Raw genomic sequence first — 25796 nt, 5'->3', positions numbered from 1 at the left:
CACTTTTACATTTTCAATTTTTTTGGAAAAGGTCTGAAAATAAAAACGGACAACAATGATTTGCAAATCATAAAATTAAAAGTTGATGATTGTTTGCTAAAAGCAAAGTTCCAGTTCGAACATTTAATATCTTGTCTTTGTAGTGTATCAAATTAAATACAGGTTGAACATGGCTTGCAAATCATTGTCTTCTGTTTTCATTTCCAGACTCTTTCCCCAAAATTTGAATATGAGGGCAGTTTTTTTTTCATAATTCCAATGTCCCAACCTCATTGGAATTGGGTTTACACAATAAAGGAAAGTGTAAGTGAACCTTTTGCGATTTCTTACATTTCTGCATAAATTGGATAGAAATGTTAATCTTGTCATCGAAATAGCAAGAATAAACAATGTCTGCACAAAGTAATGTCATGCAAACAGTGTGTTATCATATTTTTATTGAAAATAGCGTTTGTTCACAGGACGAGAAGGAAAAAGTAAGTGAACCGATGGATTTAATTGCTGGTTGACACCCCCCCCCCCCCCCCCGCCGCCATCGGCCATTTCTTGTAGCTGCAGATCAAACGTGCATAATGATCAGGAGGAATTTTTTACCATTCCTCTTTACAAAACTGTTGCACTTCAGCAAGATTCCTCTGTGTGAATAGCTCTCTTTATGTCATGCCACAACATCGCAATCGTGTTGAGGTCAGGACTTCATATATAAACCTCTATAAAAATAGAAAAAGGTTACCAAAGTATCTCTGACATTGTTCATGTTCATCAGTTTAGTTAGACATACAGTATATAAACTTCTATAAAAATAGAAAAAGGTTACCAAAGTATCTCTGACATTGTTCATGTTCATCAGTTCAGTTAGAAAAAAATCCTATGAATGGAGAAAGTTCAGCACTGTTGATTCTCTTCCAAGAAGTGACCATCCTGTAGAGATGACTGCAAGAGCACAGCGCAGAATGCTCAAGTTAAAACAATTTTTAAACAACAACAACCCTAAAGCGTCAGCTGATGACTTACAGAAATCACCGGCACATGCCAACACCTCTGTTGACTTATCATCTTAAAGAGTTGGTCCGGAGATGGCGAGACATCCGGGGTAGGTTGGATTGGATTGGATAAACTTTGTCAAATGTACTGTATGTGTAACACATATATATATAATATATATATATATATATACACAGTATATATATAGATATATATGTGTGTGTGTGTGTGTATATATATATATATATACAGTGAAACTCCTCTAGAACGAAATCTACATGGGTGAAAATACCCCCTTATGTGAAAAAATCTTCATGCATTAACACACTTCCCATTCTCCTGCCCCCCATATGACGAAAAGCCCCCTGTTGCGTTATACAAAATTATTTTCTCTGCTCCAGCCTCACGAAGACATTCACTACAACGAAGTCTTATCCAACAGCGACCTCTACTGCTTTGTTCGAAAAAAGGCAACAGCAACCACCACACTGGTTTACACAGTGAATGATGTTTCCTGGACTCAACATACTCATAGCTGCTCTGCCATTGGCTTACCGGGCATCATCCTGGCCTCCGATTTGCCAAGAGGGACCTCACTGTCTATGTGTGTAGATACTGAAGCTAGATCCGTAGCATCCGATTAGCTGCACAGATTAAATTGCTTATGGCTCGACGGACATTCAAATAAACGAATGTTTCCTCGAATGCTTTACTTGTTATCATGCTAAAAACACCCACGGGATGCTTCGTAGTCCTCGATGGCCATAGTTAGCTCTCGAAGGCTGAAAACCTGATGCTAACTGGAGCGCTTCTCTCATGAGCGCTCCAGTTAGCGTAAGGTTCGTAGTCCTCGATGGCCATAGTTAGCTCTCAAAGGCTGAAAACCTTACGCTAACTGGAGCGCTTCTCTCTCATTAGCGCTCCAGTTAGCGTTAGGTTTTTAGCCTTTGAGAGCTAACTATGGCCATTGAGGACTACGAAGCGTCCCGTGGCTGGCTTAAAAGTTCATTGCATGCCAGGAAGTATTTGTTATTGTTAGATTCAGACGAGGATGGACGTCACACTGCTAAAATGGCTACAAAACGGACCTTTGGACGTCAAGCAGCTCGGACAAGAAGAGCTCTGATGCTGGAAGAGAGGGTATAAGTGAATCAAATAAAAGACGGAGCAAGCAAAACAAAATACATTATCCAAGAAATTGATGTAAGTGAAAGTGAATGCTGATCGTAAATTTCGCAATTTTTTCCCCTTTTTTCTTTCTACACTGACAATATGAAGTGTCAAATAAGTGTGTGCTCATACTTATGCACTATTGGAATAAAAATAGAGTACGCTTAGTGTGTGCATGTACACATACGTTTGTGTGTGTGTGTGTGACATCTGAGATCAAATTTGCGACAGTGAAAAAACCCCTGATGTGAAAAATTTCTTGCTGCAAACATGATTTCGTTGTAGAGGAGTTTCACTGTATGTATATGTATGTGTGTGTGTGTGTGTGTGTGTGTGTATATATATATATATATATATATTATGGATGTGTATGCATATATATATATATATGTGTGTGTGTAAAAATGTATATATGTATACAGTGATCCCTCGCTATTTCGCGGTTCGTTTATCGCGGCTTCAGTGCATCGCGGATTTTTTAAAGCATTTATAAAAAGAAAAAAATCATATACATGAGTACAGTACTTTATATGTTGCTCTATGTGACTCGCTGTTGTTTTGGTGACTTTCGCAGCTTCTCGCAGACCGTTTGTGGACTTTTTGAGGACTTTAAAAAATATATATTTACTGGTCGCTACTTCGTGGGTTTTCGTTTATCGCGGGTGGTTTTGGTCCCCATTAACCGCGATAAACGAGGGATTACTGTACGTATATATATTTCTATACATCAGTAGACGTATATATATGTATACCGTATTTTCCGCACTAAAAGGCGCAGTGGATTATGAGGCGCATCTTCAATGAATGGCTATTTTGTAAATTTTTTTCATACATTGGACGCATCGCATTATAAGGCGCAATCTACAATGCCTCCACTAGATGGTGCTACGCTCCTTCCATTCAACTCGAGAGGCGTCTGTTCAACTCGAGAGACATTGTTTGTTTGTTTGTTTGTTTGTTTGTTTATTGAACATAAAACATATATACAGTAATAATTTGACAGAAAATAAGGTAGATAAAAAAAGTAAAAAGAAAGAAATCAATCTTCATTCAACACAGTTATTATGTTCAAGGGAGTAGGAAGAAGTAAAAAACTTATCTAGTCCTACCCCGTTATGTGATTGTATCTAATAAATCATTTTTATATCAATCAGAAAAGTAAGAAGAAAGAAGTCTCCATTAAGGCTCATACTTTACCCTTAACCGTGATATTTTTACAACTTTTGGTTTGTATCGGGATTATATACTTCCACACCCTGAGGACAGGGAGTGATGACATTCATCACCGTCTCTGAAAAACATAAATGAACTATTACTGTTCTTAAAGGAAACTACGAAAATTGAAAATAATACATCAAAACAGAAAATCAAGCGAGGAAATCACAAAATAAATTCTATATCAACCCTACAGAATTTATTTTGTGATTTCCTAGCTTGATTTTCTTCATAGTTTCATTGGAGTAATCATTAATTTACGTTTTTCGAGGCGCCTCTCGAGTGGAGCGGAAGTAGAGAGGGCACGAAGACGGACAAAGACGTACAGTACCTGTATTTGTTGAGACTGTGAAAACCATTAAAAAAGTCTGCGTTAAACAAAAACACAGCTCTCCTTTTTTCAACAAATACGGGTGAGTCTTTGTCCGTCTCCGTGCCTTCTCTTCCGTTCAACTTGAGAGGCGTTTATGACCGCCTCCAAAAAACGCATTGGCATTTCCTTGATCATAGCTGTAACTACAGAACAATCAGATGTCAGTAGTAGTTATTCCTTTGTTGTGTATTCACAAATGATGAAATCACAATATAAATTCTGTAGGGGGGGCTACAGAATTTATTTTGTGATATCCTCGCTTGCGTTTCAGTTTTGATATATTATTTTCAATTTTCGTAGTTTCATTGAAGTAATTGTTAGTTTACGTTTTTCAGAGATGGTCTTGAACGCCTCTCGAGTCAAACTGAAGAACAGAAGGCATGGAGACGGACAGACTTACCTGCCATTGTTGAGACTGTTTTAAAAAAACAACACCACAGCTCTCCTTTTTTCGGAGCCACAACAAATACATATTTCATAAAGCAGGGACACAGTTCACTGAACCAACAGCAAGTTATAACATTGGAAGCATCTCTCCAGGAAGGAGCCATCTTGAAGTCGATGTATTACCGTAATGACCATACACAAGACGCACCGGATTTTAAGGCGCTCGGTGAGCTTTTAAGGAAATGGAAGGCTTTTTGGTGTGCCCTATAGTGCGGAAAATATGGTACTTATACATATATATATATATATATATACAGTAAATATTCTCTAGTACGGACTCGTGTTTGCGCTGTCCAATTTGTCCTGATAACAGAAATTCCTCATTTGGGAAATGAGCATGGTACATGTCCTTTATGAACCTGCAAGTATGTTGACAAAATGCACGTGTAACAACAATCAATAAAATACAAAAATATACTGTCCAAAAAACTGTTTACTGCATATAACAAAAACTGCAATACTGTACAGGTACAGGTGTATCAAAAAAATACAGTACATACAGTACAGTATTTTAATGCTTATTTTTGCCTGCCTTGGGGGAAAAAAATTATATTTTGGATTGTTTTGTTGCGTGCATTCTTTGGTTTATGACAACGTTCTCCTGCGTGTCATACAGTTTTCTTGCTAATTGCAAGTAACTGTCCTGTTCATCGCTGATGTCTGGTGATTCTTGTGCGTAGCGAAAGATTTTTGTTGCCATTTGCATTGCCTCCTTGCTGGAAGGTGGCTTGTCATCAGGAGTTGAGCCGGGAAGATCATCTTCCTCAGACTCAATCACATTGGTGGTTTGCTCGAGCAATTCTGTGATTTCTGTTGCTGTGTAATCTTTCATGACAGCCAAATCACAGTCCACATTTAGAAGATCCTGGTTTGTCAGGTCAGGAATTATTTGATGCAGTGGAATAAGGTCACTCTCATCAATATTTTCCCCCTCAGCATTGTGAGTGATGGCGTCTGCGTGTGAAGATTCTAATTTCATCCAAGCAGCTTCTATCCATTCAATGGCATCCCTGACAGTGATTTTTTTTTACAAGGTCACTTGCTTTGTTGCACTCATCCATGTTGAGCAAAATATTTTTCAGCATGCTCTTACGATACTGCAGCTTGACATTCTGGATGACTCCAGCATCCATCGACTGCAAGTGAGATGTTGTGTTTGGTGGAAAGAAAATTATCTTTGTTTGACAAGGTTGCTGGGACGTGGGCTCCACAATTATCCATAAACAATAGAATCTTTCGGTTTTGGATGACCATCTTGTTATTTAGCTGATGCAACCACTTCATAAAGATTTCTGAAGTCATCGGAGCTTTGCGGCTGGCTTCATACCTGTATGTCACTCTCATTTGTTGTTTATAGTCTTTTGTGAAGCATCGCGAATTTGCTGATTTTCCAATGACCAATGGACGCAACTTTTCACCAGCCATTGAACTTGCCAACAGTACGGTAATCCGGTCTTCAGCAAGTTTGCCATTCTTTGCAGAATCACATTTCCTCACATATGAGCGGGATGGAAGAGTTCTAAAAATTAATCCGGTCTCATCACAGTTAAAAATATCATCTGCTGAATATCCTTCGATGAGACCTGGCAGCTTCCCTTTCCACTCACTCACCGTCTCAGCCCTTACCTCCCCTCCCTCACCACACAAGATGGAATTGGTCAACTGATGCCGGGCAACAAACTTCTGGAGCAAGCCACCGGACGCTTCGAAGTTGTCTATGCCCATAGATTTCGCTATGGAGCTAGCCTTCTCATGAATTAGCGGCCCAGTTAGCGGGAAGTTTTTAGCACGACAACAGTGAAACCATTCCAGCACACGATCATTTACCGCGCTGAATCTCGTCCGTCGAGCCACAAGCAATTTCCTATGAGCAGGCAGACTCCCACTTTCGTACCGGGCAAGAATCGATGCCTTGTTTTTTAAAGTCTCGTAGATTTGGGTCTTTCCGACTCCAAGTGTCTCCTGGATGCTTTTAACTTTGTGTCCAGCCTCGCTCAAACGGATGCATTTCACCCGCTCCGCGACAGTCATTACAGTTCTTGGACGTTTCGATCTACAGGGTGCAAGTGAATACGTACAATTAAAATCTTTCGCAATTACGTACAGTAAAACCCACACCAATAAAAAAATCACTGACATGCGTGTAAAGCCTTGTGGTGTCTTTTATTTAGTTATTTTTGCACAGTCATCACGTTTGTGCAGTCGCACTCGAATGTTTGTTTGAACCAAGTAATTTGCGTTACAGCCAGAGTCAATAATGTCGGCACTTCACTTCTGGGTTTGGCCGTTGGGATTTGGAGTCCTTTTGCTCGATTCCAGTTATGTTTGCTGAATGCTTTCTCATGTTTGGAATAATGAATATTGATAATACATAGTTTAAAATCATGGTTGATTTAATTATTTATTATTATTGTGAAGTTGAAGGTATTAATTAATGTAGTATTAGTGGTAGTAGTAATAATAGTAGTACTCAGAGAATCTTTAGAGATTCAGCCATCTCGTTACCTAGACGCCTAGAGTGTCGTTTCCGTGGCGTCATTTTAACGGGACCGAAAAATAGTTTAACCATAAAAGTCACCGCACACGAGTTGACTGTGTGATCAACGCGATTTCACTGTGCCTGTATGTGTGTTTGTGGTGTGGTGTGTGAGTGTCTTTCTTCGAATTTGCTTTCGTTTTGTTTTGTTTTCAGTGTTGGGGTGGGGGGATGCAACAGATAACGTTATGTGCGCATGCGGGTTGCTATTTTAGTCCGCAAACTGAGGAATCGCGCGGATGAAAGTTTGAGATGGCGGCGAAAAAAAACTCACAAAGGTCAACTCATTACGACATTTAAGAAATGGGAATGCCAGTCTGATTTTTCGTATGAATCGTCCAAAGGAATGTACCTCGAATGTATGCACAGAACACGAGAGCAAGATACGACAAGAGGCACGATTACGAGGCAAGTTGGTCATAGATTTGTAGGCTAATCGTTATGAAAAATATTATGAAACAGTATTGGTTATTCTATAATTTACTGGTTGTAGCATGGTAACTTTATGAATAAAACATTCGTCACAGGGTGTAGTCATGCTAATGTTAACTGTTGGTAGAACTCATGATGACGCGTGTTTAATTCTTTCGTCAAATTGATCGTAGATTACACATGCATCGTCTTGGGAAGAGGATGTCAAGCCACATCAATACTTACCTGGATTAATGATTACCAGTAAATTAATCTTTGCAGTGTGAGATTGGAAAAAATACTCTGATGATGCCACATGAGTACACCAGTTTTTGATCCATTTATTTTTTGGAATAAACCTGGAGTACACAGCTGCTGATGTCATGTTCATTGGTAATGCATAGTTTTCAAACATTTACCCGTGAAACATTATACTTTTGAGTGTCAGAATTCTTGATTATGAATATCAGTCAAAATAGAAAAATGGGTTCCCATGATGAACGTTTACGGAACCCAACATTAGTTACCATGGTTTCCCATTGGGTAATCCGACGGAACCGAAAACCGGTTACCATGAATTTCCGAAATCCTCAGGCCTGCTACTGAATTATTTAAATTTTTGCAGCATTTGTTTATAATTGTATGTATATGTTGTTGTTTGTGTTATTATCATATGCAATTGAATAAAAAGACCATTTCAGAATGCAGAGATTACCGCTTTTTCTGCACTCAGTGATTGACTTCTATGCAAAGTCCTTTCTCAACTTGTCTTCCGTGCCACGTCATGCCTGTTGAGTGTTGATTTACTTCATATTAAGAAACTACTGCACTAAAACATTAATTCATAAATGTATATCATATGATTTTATTTTATTTTCTCAGTATAAATAACACGTACCCTGACTGTTCTACTCTTTGAATAAAAACACTTGAAGCGTTAGGGAGTGCAAGGGGTTATGATGGAGGGGTGTTGCAAATCATGAAGACCTGCCAAGTGGTATGATAGCATTGTTTTATACATGTCGTCGACTAGGCCTCAGCTTCAAAATCAGTCTTTGGTCCTTGGCCTTGGCCTCGGAGGCAAGTCCTTGGCCTTGGCCTCGGAGGCAAGTCCTTGGCCTTGGCCTTGGCCTTCCCATTTTGACCTTGGGGTTTCCAGTCCATACTCCACACAGATGTTTCGGTAGACTTTGCCAGCCACCTGGTTATGGTGTTCCATGTAGGCTTTCCCTGCCAGCATCTTACTCCCTGCAGGTATGTGTTGGATCCTCTCAGGTGCCTCTTTGCACAACCTAGACCTTGGGTCTTGTCTGGTGTGGTATATCTGGGCCTCAATGGCTCTGGTGCTCAGGGCCTGCTCCAGAGCAGCCAAGAGGAGTGCCTCTGTGCTGTCCTTCAGACCAGCCCTCTCTAGCCACTGATAGGACTTCTTGAGATCGGCCACTTCAGTTATGGCCCGGTGGTACATCCCGTGTAGGGGCTTGTCCTCCCATGATGGTCCCTCTTCCAGCGCCTCATCCTCTGTTCCCCATTGTCTGAGACATTCCCTGAGTACGTCGTCCGTTGGAGCCTTCTCCTTGATGTATTCATGGAGCTTGGATGTTTCATCCTGGACAGTGGCTCTCACACTCACTAGTCCCCGGTCCGGTGGTACATCCCGTGTAGGGACTTGTCCTCCCATGATGATCCCTCTTCCAGCGCCTCATCTTCTGTTCCCCATTGTCTGAGACATTCTCTGAGTACGTCATCTGTTGGAGCCTTCTCCTTGATGTATTCATGGAGCTTGGATGTTTCATCCTGGACAGTGGCTCTCACACTCACTAGTCCCCGGCCTCCTTCCTTTCGGCTTGCATACAGTCTCAGGGTGCTGGATTTGGGATGGAACCCTCCATGTGGTTAGGAGCTTTCGGGTCTTAACGTCCGTGGTCTGAATCTCTTCCTTTGGCCACCTTATTATTCCTGCAGGGTATCTGATCACTGGCAGGGCATAGCTGTTTATTGCCCGGGTCTTATTCTTGCCATTGAGCTGGCTTCTTAGGACTTGCCTCACTCGCTGGAGGTATTTGGCCGTCGCCGCTTTCCTTGTTGCCAGGTCGAGGTTGCCATTGGCTTGTGGTATACCGAGGTACTTGTAGCTGTCCTCAATGTCTCCTCTTGTTCCTTCAGGGAGTGAGATCCCTTCAGTGCAGACTACCTTTCCTCTCTTAGTCACTATCCGACGACATTTCTCAAGCCCGAATGACATCCCGATGTCGCTGCTGTAGATCCTGGTTGTGTGGATCAGGGAGTCTATGTCCCTTTCGCTCTTAGCAGATAGCTTTATGTCATCCATGTAGAGGAGGTGACTGATCGTAGCTCCATTTCTGAGGCGGTATCCATAGCCTGTCTTGGCGATTACTTTGCTTAGGGGGTTCAGTCCTGTGCAGAACAGCAGTGGGGAGAGTGCATCACCTTGGTATATGCCACATTTGATGGACACTTGGGTAAGTGGCTTGCCATTGGCTTCAAGTGTGGTTTTCCACATCCTCATCGAGTTCGCAACGAAGGCTCTTAGGGTCCTGTTCACCTTATACAACTCCAAGCATTCAGTGATCCATGTATGTGGCATCGATAGGCTTTCTTGTAATCAATTCAGGCTGTGCGCAGGTTGGTACGTCGGGACCTGCAGTCTTGTGCGACTGTTCTGTCAACCAGGAGCTGATGTTTGGCTCCTCTGGTATCTCTACCAATGCCCTTCTGTGCTTCGCTCATGTATTGATCCATGTGTCCACTTATCTTAGCCGCAATGATGCCTGACATGAGCTTCCATGTTGTGGAGATCCAGGTTATTGGCCGATAGTTGGATGGGTCTGCACCCTTTGAGGGGTCGTTCATGATCAGGATCATTCACCCTTCGGTTAGCCATCCTGGGTGAGTCCCATCCCTCAGCAGCTGGTTCATTTATGCTGCTAGGCGCTCATGGAGTGCTGTGAGTTTCTTTAGCCAGTAGGTGTGGACCATGTCCGGGCCTGGTGCTGTCCAGTTCTTCATATCTGAGACTCTTTCCTGTATGTCTGCCACTGTTATGGTAACTGGGTTCTGTTCAGGGAGGTTGCTGTGCTCCTCTCTCAGGGTCACCAGCCATTGTGCACTGCTGTTATGTGCAACCTCCTTCTCCCATATGCCTTTCCAGTACCTTTCAGTTTCCAGTCTTGGTGGGTCAGCTCTGTTGTTAGGACCCTGCCACAACTTACGCAGGTTGTGTTGCGAACAGCCTGTTTATTCATCTGGCCTCATTCTCTTTCGTGTACCGCTTTAGTCGGCTGGACAAGGCGTGGAGCCTTTGTTTGGCAGTTTCGAGTGCCTCAGGTATGGTCATCTGGATGTACCTCTCGGGTATCGGCCTTTTCATCACACCTCTCTGGGCCTCCTTCAATTGACTCACATCTTTCCGAGTCGCCTTGATCTTAGCCTCCAACCGTCTTTTCCATGGTGGGTAACGTATCTCATGGCTTCCATGGTTGCTCTTATAGCCAAGCATCTCCAGGATCACTGATGCTGAAGCGTATATCAGCTCATTGGTTTCTGTGATCGTTATGGTGGGGATCGCCCTCAGTGCTGCATTCACACTTTCCATGAGACTTTCACATGGTACTTCACATAGCCATTGTAATCGGTTTCTAGGTTGCCCAGCTTTGATTCTCGCCATGATCTTAGCTTTCAGGTCAGTTGCTGCCTCGCTCAGCATTTCATTCATTGGGGCTGGCCTCCCAATCTCATCATCTGCATTCATTGGGGCTTGCCTCCCAATCTCTGGTATGACCTCCTCCTCTGATCGGGCAGCCTGGGGCCCTTCACCATGGAACCTGCGTTGTACCTCATCAATCGCAAGTTGTGACAGCAGTTGCCGTTTGTGGATGTTGGAACACTGGGCTACTAGTTGTTTCGTGGTCAACCGTGACTGTGGGTTTCGAACTAACCATTTAGCCCACATTCTCTGCATGTAACCCCTCTGACTAGGGTTGCTTGAGTAGTAGCATTCCAACAGAGCCATGTTAACGCATCTCGCCCATCTCCGCTTTGTTCCAGTAGCCCATTTTTCATCATCGTGCTCTGTTTCCCCACACCTGACGCAGACCTTGTTTGTCGTTTGGCCGGGCGACGTCTGAGCCGGCATGTCATTCGTTTTATTGTCTCTCATCATTGTATGAGGTAGGCATTAGCATGAAGGATCTTGCCCAAGGACCCACACTGATGATATGTGCTCATTTTTTTTGCCCCAAGCGGGATTCGAACCACCGTCTCCCGTACGCCAAACCAATGCCTTACCAACTGAGCTATCCAGCCGCGTGTATATATACTGTATATACATATACATATAGTGTATATATGTATATATATGAGTATATATATATATATATATATATACACAGTATGTATGTATGTATGTATGTATGTATATATTAGTTAGTTAGTTTCACCCATTCCCATTTGGAACATTGGGCGACGAGTCTCCTCCATTTGTTCTGCTGGCGACCCTTCTTGCCATATACAGTATATAATGTGTATATATATATAAATATATATATACACACACACACACACACAGTAAGTATTCCCACCTCCGGACTTCTGTCAATCGGAAATTCCCTCGTCCGGAATAAAAACCTATGCATTTAAATTTTTGATGACGCTATTACATTAACGATCGGTTCGTAACAACGAAAGTTCCGGTACCCAGAAGCCATACGGAAGCCTGCAGTAGTCCAAACTCAAGCAAATCCCGCTTGATACTACGGAATAATTGTTTTCGCGCCGCTATTGACTCTCATTGGATCCAAAACGGCGACATGTAAGTGACTCAATCGGCAAGAGTTTTACTGGAATATTGAGCGATTTTCTATTACATTTATTTACATTAACGTCCTGTAGATCGTGGCATCCAAACAGAGAGGAACGGTGATGACTGTGGAAGAGAGAATGGAATGCATCCGATTAGCTGCTCAGAGTAAATTGCTTATGGCTCGACGGACAGTCGAGTAAACGAATGTTTCCTGCAATGCTTTACCTGTAATCTTGCTAAAAACCTTCCGCTAACTGGACCGCTAATTTGAGAGAACGCGCGTTCCATTGCGCTAACAATGGGCATCGAACACTTCGAAGCATCCCATGGCTGGCTTCAAAAGATTGTTGCACGTCATGAGATGAGCAATGATGTCTTGTGTGGTGATCGAGTGGAGGTCAAGTTAGAGTCAGTGAGTGATTGGAAAGAAAAGCCACCATGTCTGTTGCTAGTCTCATTTTAGAGCAAATAGTCCTAAATTTGTTATACTCTATTTTGTTCATATACCTGTACTGTATGCTGCAGTTTTTGTGTCATAAACAGTTTTTGCATTTTATTGCTTGTGTTGTTACACGTGTATTGTCCTTGTCCTTTTTGATGGATTCCCTTGGAGTCGTTGAACATCGTTATGCTATTTGATTTCCCTTTTTCGTAATGATTCTATGTTCCTTTAACCTTGTTACTCTCTGCGATCTAATCCTGCTATCTTGCAAAGAGATCTATACTCTCAGTGAGACCGTCTGGTTCAAAAAAGGCTCAATTAAATAATGCATTCATGTACACCTGCCTGTATATTGCTTGAACTGGGCTGGAAGATCCTAAGTATCCTTTTGGTCAATTACATAATTTTTCACAAATATGTACTCGAGGTCAGTCCACACATGTGGGTTTTATATTTTTTATATATGTATATATATATAATATATACAGTCAAACCTCGGTTTTCGTACATAATCTGTTCCAGAAGACGAAAACCGAAACCATGTTTCCCATTGGAATCAATGTAAAATTTTTCAATCCGTTCCAAGTCAAGAAAACAACTTTTTAAACCACAATTTCTTTTTTTTTTTTTTTTTTACAATTTCACACCATAAACTGTACACATGTAATAAGAGAGCAGGTAATATGTAAAATACTGTACAAACAAACTAATATGTTTTATTTTCACCAATTTTAACATTAACATAGTAACATAAAAATTGAAGGAACATTTCTCTCTCTCTCTTTCTGTCGTGGGGCGTGCGCCTATCACAGCTGTCATCGGGCAGATGGTCTTTCGTTTTTAGGATGCTGCTGATGGTGGATTTCGGCATCCCGAACTCCTTAGCCAACACAGACACACGCACACCTGACTCATATTTCGCGATCAATCTTTCTTAAATTCTATAGTTTTGCGCACTATTTTACTGTCACATAGTAGGCTATTATTATATGAGTAGTGCTTTATGAAAGTTTGCACTGTGTACGTCATACTCCAGTTAATCGACATGTCCCGCCTATAAGGGGGAGTTCCAGGAAGTAACTGTTAGAGTGAGCACACTGCATGTTTGAGTGCTCTGCCACATTGTTATTAAAAGTCACATAAAACTTGAACCTTGTCTGCTGACCATCATTACATTTACCACTTCCACTTGCTTTCTTTGGTGCCATGATTAGGGGCTGATACACGATGCAAAAATAACAGTCCGATGATGATGTTCTCACCAAACACGTCTGCTTTAAAAAAAAAAAAAAATCTTTATTGAACAATACAAACTCGTCTGCTCACAATGGACGCTACACGAGGAAGCGTCTCACCAAACATGTCTGCTTTTCTTTTTTTAAATCTTTATTGAACAATACAAACTCGTCTGCTCACAATGGACGCTACACGAGGAAGCTGTTTCTGTGTGATTCTTGCATAATAATGAGACACCGGACACCAGAGTGTTCATTATGTGCCGCTGTATTGAAAACAGCCGCCATACAACAAACGCACGCACTTACCCCGTGCTGCTGGGGCAAACCATTCCGAAAAGAGGGGGGTTTCACTCCCCCTAACAGAAGCGTCTCATCAAACACGTCTGCTTTTTTAAAAAATCTTTATTGAACAATACAAACTCGTCTGCTACACGAGGAAGCGAAGCCGAGAGGAGTGAAGTGACACATTCAAGTGCGCTCAGTTCGAGAACCGAAATTTGTTCATCCTCCGAGGCATAAAAAACTCTAAATTTTCGTTCGAAAACCGAATTGGCCAAGAACTGAGACGTTCGAAAACCAAGGTTTGACTGTATATATACCATATATATATATATATATATATATATTCATCTAGAACTGCTTCAGACAACAAAGTGAATGCAGAAAAGTGGTGAAGATTGCACGACTGTCTGTGTCCTATGTGTTGTGTTATTTTTGTTATTTTGACTTCAAAATGGCGCCGTGTGAGTGGCCGCCTTTCCAGCAGCTCCTATATTTTGTTGTTCTACTTCTTCCTTTCATAACGTTACTGCTGTTAATCAGGAATTTCTCCATTGCGAGACTAATAAAGGTTTTCTTATCTTATAAAATTATTGACCAATCTAAAGTGTTGAAAATGGCTTGCTCTCTTTGAAGTTGAAATGATAATGGATGAGCAATATGCTGGTTTTTTTTTGGTGTCTTGAAAAATGATGATTTTGGTTGGGACAAGGATTCCAAACCGATGCCAGTGGTATCTACATATATGTACCCATACCTCCATGTAAACACGTGCTTTTACACGTGGACAAAATTGTTGGCAACCCTCTAATGAAAGAAAAATAACAATCGTGAAAGAAAAAAAATCACATAGTAAAAAGTATACAGAACATTTAATGAAAAGCAACATTATTTAAATCAGATATTACTTTTGAATTGTGGTTTAACAGTAGGACAAAAAAAAGTCATGAAACAGACCTGTACAAAAATTCCTCGAAAAGATTGAAAATAATTTCACCACAGGAACATGTTCAATCAAGGTGTGTCCTCTAATTTTGACATTTAAAAAAAATCTATGGTACATTCATTTTGTTCAGTATTTATTTATGTTACATTTGAATTCTGTTGAACCACAATTTCAAAACTATGATTGTTATTCGTTAATTTTCATAAAATTAATATTTCTTCTTATTTCTTCATTCATTAACAAAGGGGCATCACCATTTTTGTCCATGTGTGTTGATTTTAACAGACTGACAGTCATGCATTACTTTTTGTCACTTTCCTAAAATAATGATTTAGGCCATTATTTTAAGAAGATGACAATGCTGTGTTAAACAATAGAAGTAACCGACAGATACCTGTTTACATTTTTTTCAATTCAGAAACAGATATTGAGGGTACGTAGGCCTTCATGTCACCTACATCTTGACTTGTCTCCAAACAAGACCCAATATAAAATTAGAAAGGTCTTGATTGAAAATGCTTCATCCTTGGAGTTGTGGTTTTCATTGCTTGAACTTGGGCAACTTCTCCTGTTTTCCCAGGAATGAGTGATGACCTCTGTGGTGGTGTCCGACGGAGGAGGGAATATAGTGGAGTATGTCACGATGGTGGAGGAGCCTCAACAAGTATGACTGCTGTGTTGCGATTCACTTACGGTGGTGGGAAAATGTATCATTGTGAATTGATGGCAGAATAACACAATTCAGCTCAATCGGTTGTTTTTGAAGTTTGTTCCAGTATAGTGAGAGAAAATCCAAAACACAACACAATTGGTGCGATGACACTGGTTGACTTAGTTGGAATTTCAATATAATCCTCCACATTGAAAGTACAGTGGTACCTTTACTTATGAAATTGATTGGTTCTGGAAGAAATTCCTTCCAAGCCCCCCCAAAATTCAGACATAAATGTTTCCGAAAGCATAAAAATTAGTGCTGTCAGTTCAGCGCGTTGTTATCGGCATAAATTTAAATCAATTTTAACGTGACCCCGTGTCCTGCAGGTACATTTTGTGTACATTTTTCACGCGTTGTGTATGCTCTATCAAAGAGAGAGCATTGAAAAGTAAACACTAGGGAGCTCAAATTTCCCACAGGTTGTCAAACCATGTAGATGCTCAAAATGGCATTGTGGTGTGATTTATGTTATTGCATTTGGGAGCAAACCAAATAGGATCTACAAAATGAGCGATGTACATTACCTGGACGTATAGACATCCATTATAAATCATAATCTTTGATCAATCATAAACCTGGTGTATTTCAATGCATTTCCCGGGATTTTGGTATTTTTCTCTTCAGTGCCGTGGAGCCTATTGTATGCGAAGTAAATTTTTTTGTTTGGGTCTTGACACCTTTACACCAGCTGATGGCGCCAAAGCCCAACGAATAATTTTGCCTGCAAGCCACTGACCGCAGTCCTTTGAAGCTTCAATCAAGTTTGAAGTTGATTGCTGATATTGGACACCGTGTTGCACTCACCGCACGCGTGGATGCGCACGCACGCGCGCGACAATTCTAAAGCATTTTTCTGCAAAAGTAATGAAAAAAAAATTTCGCCGGCAGGTTTCTCTTTTATTTTGTTAACTTCTGCTAATAGCTGAATGCTTTTACTTTGAAAGAACACATCAGTATGTATGCTGGCCCAAGTGTCGTTAGCTTTGAGGCCTAGTGATAGGGAGCCTGCAAGAGCTAAGTCTTTACCATAAATCGTTGCTTGCTCGAAACCAACTGGATCTTATTTACTCACATTACGAAGCTTTGCAGAAGTTTCGGGTGCGTTGATGCCGGTACCGAATTGCAGGCGCATATGCACAGCAATGCAAAACAATTTTGAAAGTGAGGAGCTTCTGCCGAAGAGGCCGGAGCACACACGCAAGTTCCGAGTTCACGACACTTGATTTTGCAACATCAAGGTTCATGTGCGGCACTTCTTTTGCATGGCTTTTGTGATAATAGCTGTTATGCTTTGACTTTGAAAGCACGTCACAGGATGTATGCTGCCCCAAATGTTGTTAGCTTTTGAGGCCTCGTTCGACGTGTGTGCGGCGGGCTACTGCTAAGTCAGTAATAAACCGACTGCATCTTATCTTATTTACACACATTAGGAAGCTTTGCAGAAGTTTTGGGTGCGTTGATGCCGGTACCGAATTGCAGGAGCTTCTGCACAGCAACGCGGTCGCCATGGGGGGCGTTCATGTCGAAGCGTGGGTGGTCGGCTCGGCCTCGCCGGCGATCGGTTCATGTGCACCGGGGATGCGGATGCACAGACGCGTGCGTAGCCCCTCGCGTCGTTGGGGTCGACCCGTGGGCCGGAGTAGCCGTCCGCCCGAGCGCTGGCGCTTGGCCGGTGCCGGCGGGGGCACGCCAAAATCGGGTCTTGGCTGCGGATCAGTCGGTAGTTGCGGAGTTGAAAAGAGAAACGTGGCCGGCTTAAGAGGCCGAGGTTTCGCGCGATCTGCCTGCCTGAAGTGCTTCTCGGGCGACCTCTGCAAGTGGAGTCGATTGCCCGTAGGAGGACTTTGAAAAATTCGTAAATTGCGGAGTGCCGGCCCGAAGAGGCCGAATTTTCGTCCGGGCAACCCGCCCCGAAGCGCCTCCTGGGCGGACTCGACAAGTGCCGTTGACCGCCCAGTGGGGACACTGCGATTGTCAAAAAAATTGGCATGAATTGAAAAAATTTTTTAACCACTTTTTGACGAATTCAAAGCTCTAATTAGGCCATATAAAATATAGAAATTATATGTGTATATACATATATATATATAAAATTTAATTAACTGTATATATATATATATATATATATATATATATACAGTTAATTAAATTTTTGTTATCATTGTACTGTCCTAAGAGGTGGGGGGAGGGATAAATAAACGAAAAACTATATGTGTATGGATAGGTCTGATGCCACCGAACATTTTGAGTGGTTGGAAGTCAAAATAAATTCATAAATGACGGAGTTATCACACTTCAAGTTCACGTTCACATTACGTACACTTGACATGCGTTGTGCGAGGTTTTTGTGTAAACTGCTATTGTCCAAAAAATTGGCATTTATTGAAAATAATTTTGTCACCACTTTTTGACTAATTCAAAGCTCTAATTGTGTGTGATATATTAAAAAAATCTTCGTCTTACCCCTCGGGTGGTGTCTGTCCCTCATCCAGCTCGGGTCCTCTACCAGAGGCCAGGAAGCTTGAGGGTTCTGCGCAGTATCCTTGCTGTTCCCAGCACTGCACATTTCTGGACTGAGATGTCCGATGTTGTTCCCGGGATCTGTTGCAACCACTCATCTAGTTTGGGGGTCACTGCCCCGAGTGCTCCGACCATCACAGGCACGACTGTCACCTTTACCTTCCAGGCTCTCTCCAGCTCCTCTCTGAGCCCTTGGTATTTTTTCATTAGTTTCTCATGTTCCTTCTTTCTGATGTTTCCATCACTTGGGACCGCTACATCCGCTACAACACCTTTCCTCTGCCCTTTATGTATGATCATGATGTCCGGTTGGTTCGCCATTACCATCTTGTCAGTCTTTTATCTGGAAGTCCCACAGGATCTCCGCTCTATCATTCTCCACCACCTTCGGAGGTGTTTCCCATTTTGACCTTGGGGTTTCCAGTCAATACTCCGCACAGATGTTTCGGTAGACTATGCCAGCCACCTGGTTATGGCGTTCCATGTAGGCTTTCCCTGCCAGCATCTTACACCCTGCAGTTATGTGTTGGATCGTCTCAGGTGCCTCTTTGCACAACCTACACCTTGGGTCTTGTCTGGTGTGGTATATCTGGACCTCAATGGCTCTGGTGCTCAGGGCCTGCTCCTGAGCAGCCAGGATGAGTGCCTCTGTGCTGTCCTTCAGGCCAGCCCTCTCTAGCCACTGATAGGACTTCTTGAGATCAGCCACTTCAGTTATGGTCTGGTGGTACATCCCGTGTAGGGGCTTGTCCTCCCATGATGGTCCCTCTTCCAGCGCCTCATCCTCTGTTCCCCATTGTCTGAGACATTCTCTGAGTACGTCATCCGTTGGAGCCTTCTCCTTGATGTATTCATGGAGCTTGGATGTTTCATCCTGGACAGTGGCTCTCACACTCACTCGTCCCCAGCCTCCTCCTTTCGGCTTGCGTACAGTCTCAGGGTGCTGGATTCGGGATGGAACCTCCATGCATGGTTAGGAGCTTTCGGGTCTTAACGTGCTGAATGAGGGACGGACACCACCCGAGGGGTGAGACGCGGATTTTTTAAATTATATATAATATATATATACAGTACAGTTCAGTTTTCTTCATAATCACTTTTAGGACTTGTACTGTCCTAAAGGGCGGGGGGAATATAAATATATAAATTATTTATAAATAAACCGGAAACAAAACAACAATCACGCTGCACAGACACCCATGTCTGTTTTGCCAGCTTCAAGAGTTTATGAATAGGAAGTTTACTTTTGAAAAGTTGCCAGATGGTTCCACTGACAAGACCAAAGTTACCTGTATGTTCATTCATTCATCTTCCGAACCGCTTTATTCTCACTAGGGTCGCGGGGGGTGCCGGAGCCTATCCCAGCTGTCTTCGGGCAGCAGGCGGGGGACACCCCGAATTGGTTGCCAGCCAATCGCAGGGCACACAGAGACAAACAGCCATGCACGCCCACACTCATGTGACAATTTAGAGTGTTCAATCAGCCTGCCATGCATGTCTTTGGAATGTGGGAGGAAACTGGATACCCAGAGAAAACCCAGGCAGGCCCGGGGAGAACATGCAAACTCCACAAAGGGGGCTGGAGCTGGAATTGAACCCGGTACCTCTGCACTGTGAAATTGACGTGCTAACCACTGGACTACCGGGCCGCCCTACCCGGTAGGTAGGGCGGCCCGGTAGTCGACTGCTGAAAGCAAACTTGAGAAAAATGAAATATGCAACCATGGCTTAAATCCACTATAGGCTGAGTATTAGTTTACCTTAGATGTGCACTTTATAATTTTATATTGCTATTTTTTGATTCTCTAAAAAGAGCTGTTAAAGGAGCTGTGACAAAATAATTTTTTTCACTGTTGTTGATGGACAGTCATATTGTGTGAATAACTGCTCCAAGTGAAAAATGTTGATGTAAAATTCTAAATCAAAATTGTTGTTTCAGTAAATATTTGCATTTTGCACATCGAAAACTGATCCACGATTACATTTTGATGAGAGCATTAAAACTGGAAAAAATAGGACAAAAAAATATGACAGGAAATTTAGAAACGATAAAAAATGTGCGTAATCACGATTAATTATGACAGTTTTTAATCACGATTAAATATTTTAATCGTTTGACAGCACTAATAAAAATGCATCAAAATATATAACAAATACAGTGGGGCAAATAAGTATTTAGTCAACCACCAATTGTGCAAGTTCTCCTACTTGAAAAGATTAGAGAGGCCTGTAATTGTCAACATGGGTAAAGCTCGACCATGAAAGACAGAATGTGGGAAAAAAACTTAGAAAATTACATTGTTTGATTTTTAAAGAATTTATTTGCAAATCATGGTGGAAAATCAGTATTTGGTCAATACCAAAAGTTCATCTCAATACTTTGTTATGGACCAGTGATGTGTTTCTCGAGCCAGTCTTCGAGGCCAAGGACCGGCTCGAGGACCGAAGGGCGGTCCTTGGTCCTCGGCCTTGGCCTCTGAGTCAAGTCCTTGGTCCTTGGCCTTGGCCTCGGACTCAAGTCCTGGCCTTGGCCTCGGTTTGCCGGTCCTCGGACACAATGAGGGATAAGAGCCTCTAATCCTTCGTCCACTGGTATTAAGTGGGCCAGAGGACCGCAAAAATCATAAAGAAATCAAACAAAATCCATCCAGGGAAACCCACGTTGATAACTTTATCTGGCGCTTTAAGAGGGGCGGGGCTGTCACTGACAGTCAGTACAACGTGTAAAGAGCGGCATCACAGTTTGTTTCAATTACGGTTCATTCCGTTCGCGATCGGCAGTTTAAATAGCGTGTAAAGCCTTTCTGTAACAGTGGTGTCTTTTATTTAGTTATTTTTGCACAGTCCTCACGTTTGTGCGGTCGCACTAGAACAGTGGTCCTCAACTAGAAATGCTGTAGGTCCACTTTTTTTTTTTAATAAGACCAAGGTCCGGTCCCATGCACGGCGGTCATGGGGAGCAGGGCTATATACCCATTTAGCATGGTCAAACCAAGCTTATACAAATCAACACTCCTCACAACCAACCAATAATGGGGTGCATGAAAATAACAATTATTCACTTTGCCAGTACACAGCAAATAATGAGAGGTATTGTGTTTAGGCACAGGAACTCTTTTATTTTGTTAAGTTGTGCCTGCTTAATAATAGAAATAGCCCTTTTAGGGAAATAAGACATTTTTACTTTAACTTTGTTCAACAGTAGTTGTCTTTTTTCCCTTAATTTAACAAAAACAAAACAAAATACTAATTTTACCAAAATAAATACTAAACATGAAAACAAAAATATCCTTTTCATTTGTACAATTCCCCTTTTCACATCCCCTCTGAAATCACTGAAAAATATATCAGAAGAGGAGTTAAGAACCATTTTAAATACTGACACAAGGGAGCACAGGAATGTGCAGTGCTGTTCTTCCACTAAAGGTGAATGCAATGTCTGAGGCATGGAAATATTATTTGAGGAGGCCATTGTGATGTTCATTTACCATTTGCGGTGTTCTGCTGTTAAACAGCTGCAAAGATCCCCGGGTAGACGGGAGCAGAACTGCACACAATCGAAACCTCCCGCGATTCGTCTTGTCTAATTGTCTGTGTGCGGCTCTCCTGGGCTGAAGATGTGAGCACACTGTGGCGTCGCGCATGCGTCTGTTTCCTGACACAATCATCCATTTTGAATGCGTGTGTATTGGGATCGACGCGTGCTGACGCTTATGTATGGGCACACCTTAAGTTCAGAGGAGCCAATCAGCGCATCATATATGCTGACACTTATGTATGGGCACACCTTAAGTTCAGAGGAGCCAATCAGCGCATCGTTATCGCCGACATGCCCTGCTCAGCCAGCGTCTCCAGTTAGTCAAACATTATACACACACAGTCGCGCTGCTGCGGTCCTCTGCAATATATCTGTTCGTGCACGCAAAGAATACAACGGATAATTTTAACAAGCGATCGCGGTAATGCGCAGATTATAGTCCAAAAATATAAAATGTATAACGTAAAAATCACTTTATAATTTATTATTTTATAAAAAATTGCCGAGGGTCCGGACAGAGAAGGTCGGCGGTCCGGTCGTGGATCGCGGTCCGCCAGTTGAGGAAGGCTGGACTAGAATGTTTGTTTGAACCAAGTAATTTGCGTTACAGCTGGAGTCAATAATGCCGGCACTTCACTTCCGGGTTTGGCCCTTGGGATTTGGAGTCCTTTTGCTCGATTCCAGTTGTTTGCTGAATGCTTTCTCATGTTTGGAATAATGAATATTGATAATACATAGTTTAAAATCATGGTTGATTTAATTATTTATTATTATTGTGAAGTTGAAGGTATTAATTAATGTAGGATTAGTGGTAGTGGTAATAATAGTAGTACTCAGAGAATGTTTAGAGATTCAGCCATCTCGTTAGACGCCTAATTTTCCCACGGGACGCACAATTCCAAATGTGCGTTTTTGGGACGCAAGGAAATTTCTCAGTCAAAACAAATAAACAAAAAAAACTACAGCAAGCCTGAGGATTTCACGGTAACAATCGTTACCGGTAGCGTGTCGTTTCCGTGGCGTCATTTTAACGGTACCAAAAAGTAGTTTAACTCATTGAATACCACCCCTTTTCACTGGAGCAACCCCCCCAATCCCTCACATTTTACTGAATTTTGACTGATTTGCAAGGCCCACAGAATTTTCTGTTCTATGGCTATATATACATGCAACCTGTCAAAAGAAAGGTGAGACTCTCTTCTTTCAGCAGAAAAAAAAAGTTTGTTTCTAGCTTTCTCCGTTCGTTGGCAATCAGCATTAGAAAACTGCTAAGTTTGATGGAAAATGCCGATTTTCTGCAGAAATCCAGAGAAAATGAGCTTTTTGTAAAAGCATGCATTTCAAGCATCATTTCAAGTTTTACACTATTTTTTGCTTTTGTGGCAGCTCAAATACCTGCTTCCATCCAGTTTGTCACCACATCGATTCATCCCACCACGTCCAGATGCACGACCTATAAATTATAGAAACATAAAAAGTTGCAAATATATCTTGCTGCAGAGTGAGGTACAATCATTTTATTTACCTTTCTTTCCACCACCAAAGCGAGGAGTCGTCATCTTTTGGCTTCTGGTCGGACAATCTGTAATGTATAGCAGTATGTACAATTACCACACTTTTATTTTTCTATTTTTTTTTATTGTTGCTTTCCACTTATATTTCAACATCTCTCACACACACACACATACATGCTCGCACACTGCTATTTACACCATTCATTCCACGTTGCTCAGCATCCAATTTGAAATGAAATGGAATATGAATTTAACACTAGTGGTTTTAGCAGACCTGAGCAGACCAAATGTGTCCTGTTTTTTTTTTTAAACCTATGGCGACATGCAAGTCAGCGCATATTTTCATCCACATCTACGAGACGCATCAACCGTACATAAATGATTAGTGTTACTGACAAATTTATAGTATAGCGGGGAATGTAGCGGTACATAAAAGTGACTGAGGAGGCATAAGAAGTGATGATGTTTTGAATGGGAACTTGCAAGCTAGTCAGCAGTTACCTCCTCGTTCCAGCGGCTCTGGCGAGGACTCTCAGCTGCTTTCCGTTATGTCCGAAGGCACATATTCGTCCGACATATCGGGATCCAAATTGCTCTCCAATTCATCGTTTTCGCCGTCGTCTTTACGAGACGATTCCAACGAATCGCTGACGTGTGCCCGGCGTCGGCCATGCGAAGCAATGCAGCCTCTTTGCCGTCATCGCTGGAAGTCGCCGGGGAGACGATTTGTGGGCGATGTGGGGCATCGGGAGGCACAAAATGCTCTGCCAAGCGATGATCGCTGACGTGGAGCAAGTTCATCTTCATCAGATGAACTCGAAACTCGGCGTGAGCTATGCGGGCCGCGTGTAGCACGCCATGTTTGTGCAGGTCGACGTTCGTTTGACGGGTGCCGCTTTCGATTAGTGACCGAAGCGTCATTTTCTCTTCCACACAAACACCATCTCCTTTGTTGTTTTGTTTCGAGGACGCTTTTATACCGGAAAAAAAAACATTTTTAGTTATTTCCTTTTCTCCATCGTTGCTCTTTGCTAATGTTCCAATCCACTATCCACTTTCGCCCCTCCTTCACTGTACGCCCTTTCTACTACTTCTGCGGCGTGATCCTGGTTGATTTTTGCACCACTGCCACCCGATGGCCATTTTTTTGCTATTTAACATTGCCGTCAAGCCTAATCCTGTAGTGAGAAGTTGCATCGGACTCTCTTGCACCCTCCCCCATGAAAACACGTGATTGACGTATTAATACGTGGAGGGTACGGCTATGCGCTAATTGACGTATTTATACGTCAAAGGGTGTAAATGAGTTAATAGTTACATTAACCTTCATTGAATGTTCACACAATGTAAGTGTAGCGGACTAATACCCTCTTGCAGGGCATGCGTTCGCATTGGGTTAGCATTTTCTTCGAACAACTTCGATGGCATAGCTCACACTGGTGCGAGCATGTCAAAGACAGGGACCTCCTTTACTTGGAAACCCCATCTCCATTCGGAAGTGTTTAATCGGGTTAGTATGCAGGAGTTGTACTGAGTTGACTGCTCATTTATTTGAACAAAGTTACGGCACTGTCTTGTTCTACGTGAGTATGCTGCTGCTTCTTTGTTGGTTTGGATGCTTCTTGGTTGGTTTAATTTCTTCGTGTTAGGAGTCAGCTGCGCGTTGCCTACAATGCTGTAGACGCCGTGGTTTGCTTTCTGATTTTATTTTTTATTTTTTTCAAGCAAACATTTTCTCAAACGCATTTTGATATCAATCTATCATGATACATATTGATGGTGAATTATCGCCTAGCCCTCGTGCAGCCTTTTAGCAGTTTAATAATTAAAAGGGAAACGTCACAAAAACAAAATTTTATTGAGATGTAGAAATTGAATGATGCCCGATGCTGATTTTTTTTTTTTTTTTTTTTATAATTAACAACAAATGCCTTCAATGTTCCAGTCTTATTTTATTGTCAAACATTGAACATTGCCTATGAAACCCTTCAAACCGCGTGTTTTAACTGTATACGAAGTAAAATAAAAATGAGTAGAAACTCATCTCACAGCAAAAGAGGACCCAGGATCACTTTTTCACACCTCTCAGGAAGGGAGATAGATTGGTGGACAAGATCGGTTTTATTTCAAGGCTAGCTCGCAGCCTTGTTCCAGGCAACAAGCCTCTTCTAAGTTCAGCCACAGTACAAGACCTCGCAGGTGATACTATTAGCAATACTTTGGGGTCCTTGTAAGCAAACGTATTGTCTTTCACGGCATGATCACACAGCGGTGTTTACATTCACCATGGATAAAACTTGTCAAGTGATTTGTTTGTGAACACAGTGATATTTATAATTATTTCTTCATAATAAAATGTGTTTTCACTTATTGTAACTATATTTCCATTTATTTCAGTTGGGAACATTTCCTTTTCAAATATTTCCGTTCGTAAACAATCACAGAACGTATTGAATTGATTATAATAAATTCATAAACTGAGTTTCCACTGTATTGTACCGATCAGCCAGATGCTTTCCTATGTACATTAGAAGTGACCTCCCCGCCCACAAAAAAACCCAGCAACATCCATCCATCCATCCATCTTTTACCAGGTCGCGGGGGCAACAGCTTTAGCAGGGAAGCCCAGACTTCCCTCTCCCTAGC

The 25796-nt window shown here is 42.0% G+C and overlaps 1 protein-coding gene and 1 long non-coding RNA gene across 5 annotated transcripts in view; one reads left to right on the top strand and one right to left on the bottom strand.

Annotated features, from left to right (window-relative positions):
* elf2a (E74-like factor 2a (ets domain transcription factor)) overlaps positions 1-25796 on the top strand; it is a 44220-nt gene that overhangs the window by 2171 nt on the left and 16253 nt on the right. For 3 of the 4 annotated variants that reach the window (XM_086131620.1, XM_086131627.1, XM_086131601.1), the window contains exon 2: positions 15444-15527. In XM_086131620.1, coding sequence (XP_085987746.1) covers positions 15453-15527 — 75 coding nt within the window. In that variant the 5' untranslated portion in view covers positions 15444-15452. Of the gene's footprint in view, positions 1-1016; positions 1094-15443; positions 15528-25796 lie in introns of all 4 variants that reach the window. The other variant, XM_086131610.1, reaches the window with a different exon arrangement.
* On the bottom strand, positions 23035-23985 carry LOC147208236 (uncharacterized). Its single transcript, XR_015100279.1, has 3 exons — positions 23652-23985; positions 23162-23218; positions 23035-23089 (listed from the first exon to the last, which is right to left on the bottom strand). It is a non-coding gene; the product is annotated as an uncharacterized LOC147208236 (long non-coding RNA).

Source organism: Hippocampus guttulatus, chromosome 2 (genome assembly GCF_054856545.1).
Source record: "Hippocampus guttulatus isolate MCC_2025c chromosome 2, RoL_Hgut_1.0, whole genome shotgun sequence".
In the NCBI taxonomy this organism is placed as follows: Eukaryota; Metazoa; Chordata; class Actinopteri; order Syngnathiformes; family Syngnathidae; genus Hippocampus; species Hippocampus guttulatus.
Note: the sequence above shows the minus strand (reverse complement) of the source record. Positions and strands in the feature narration are given on the sequence as shown.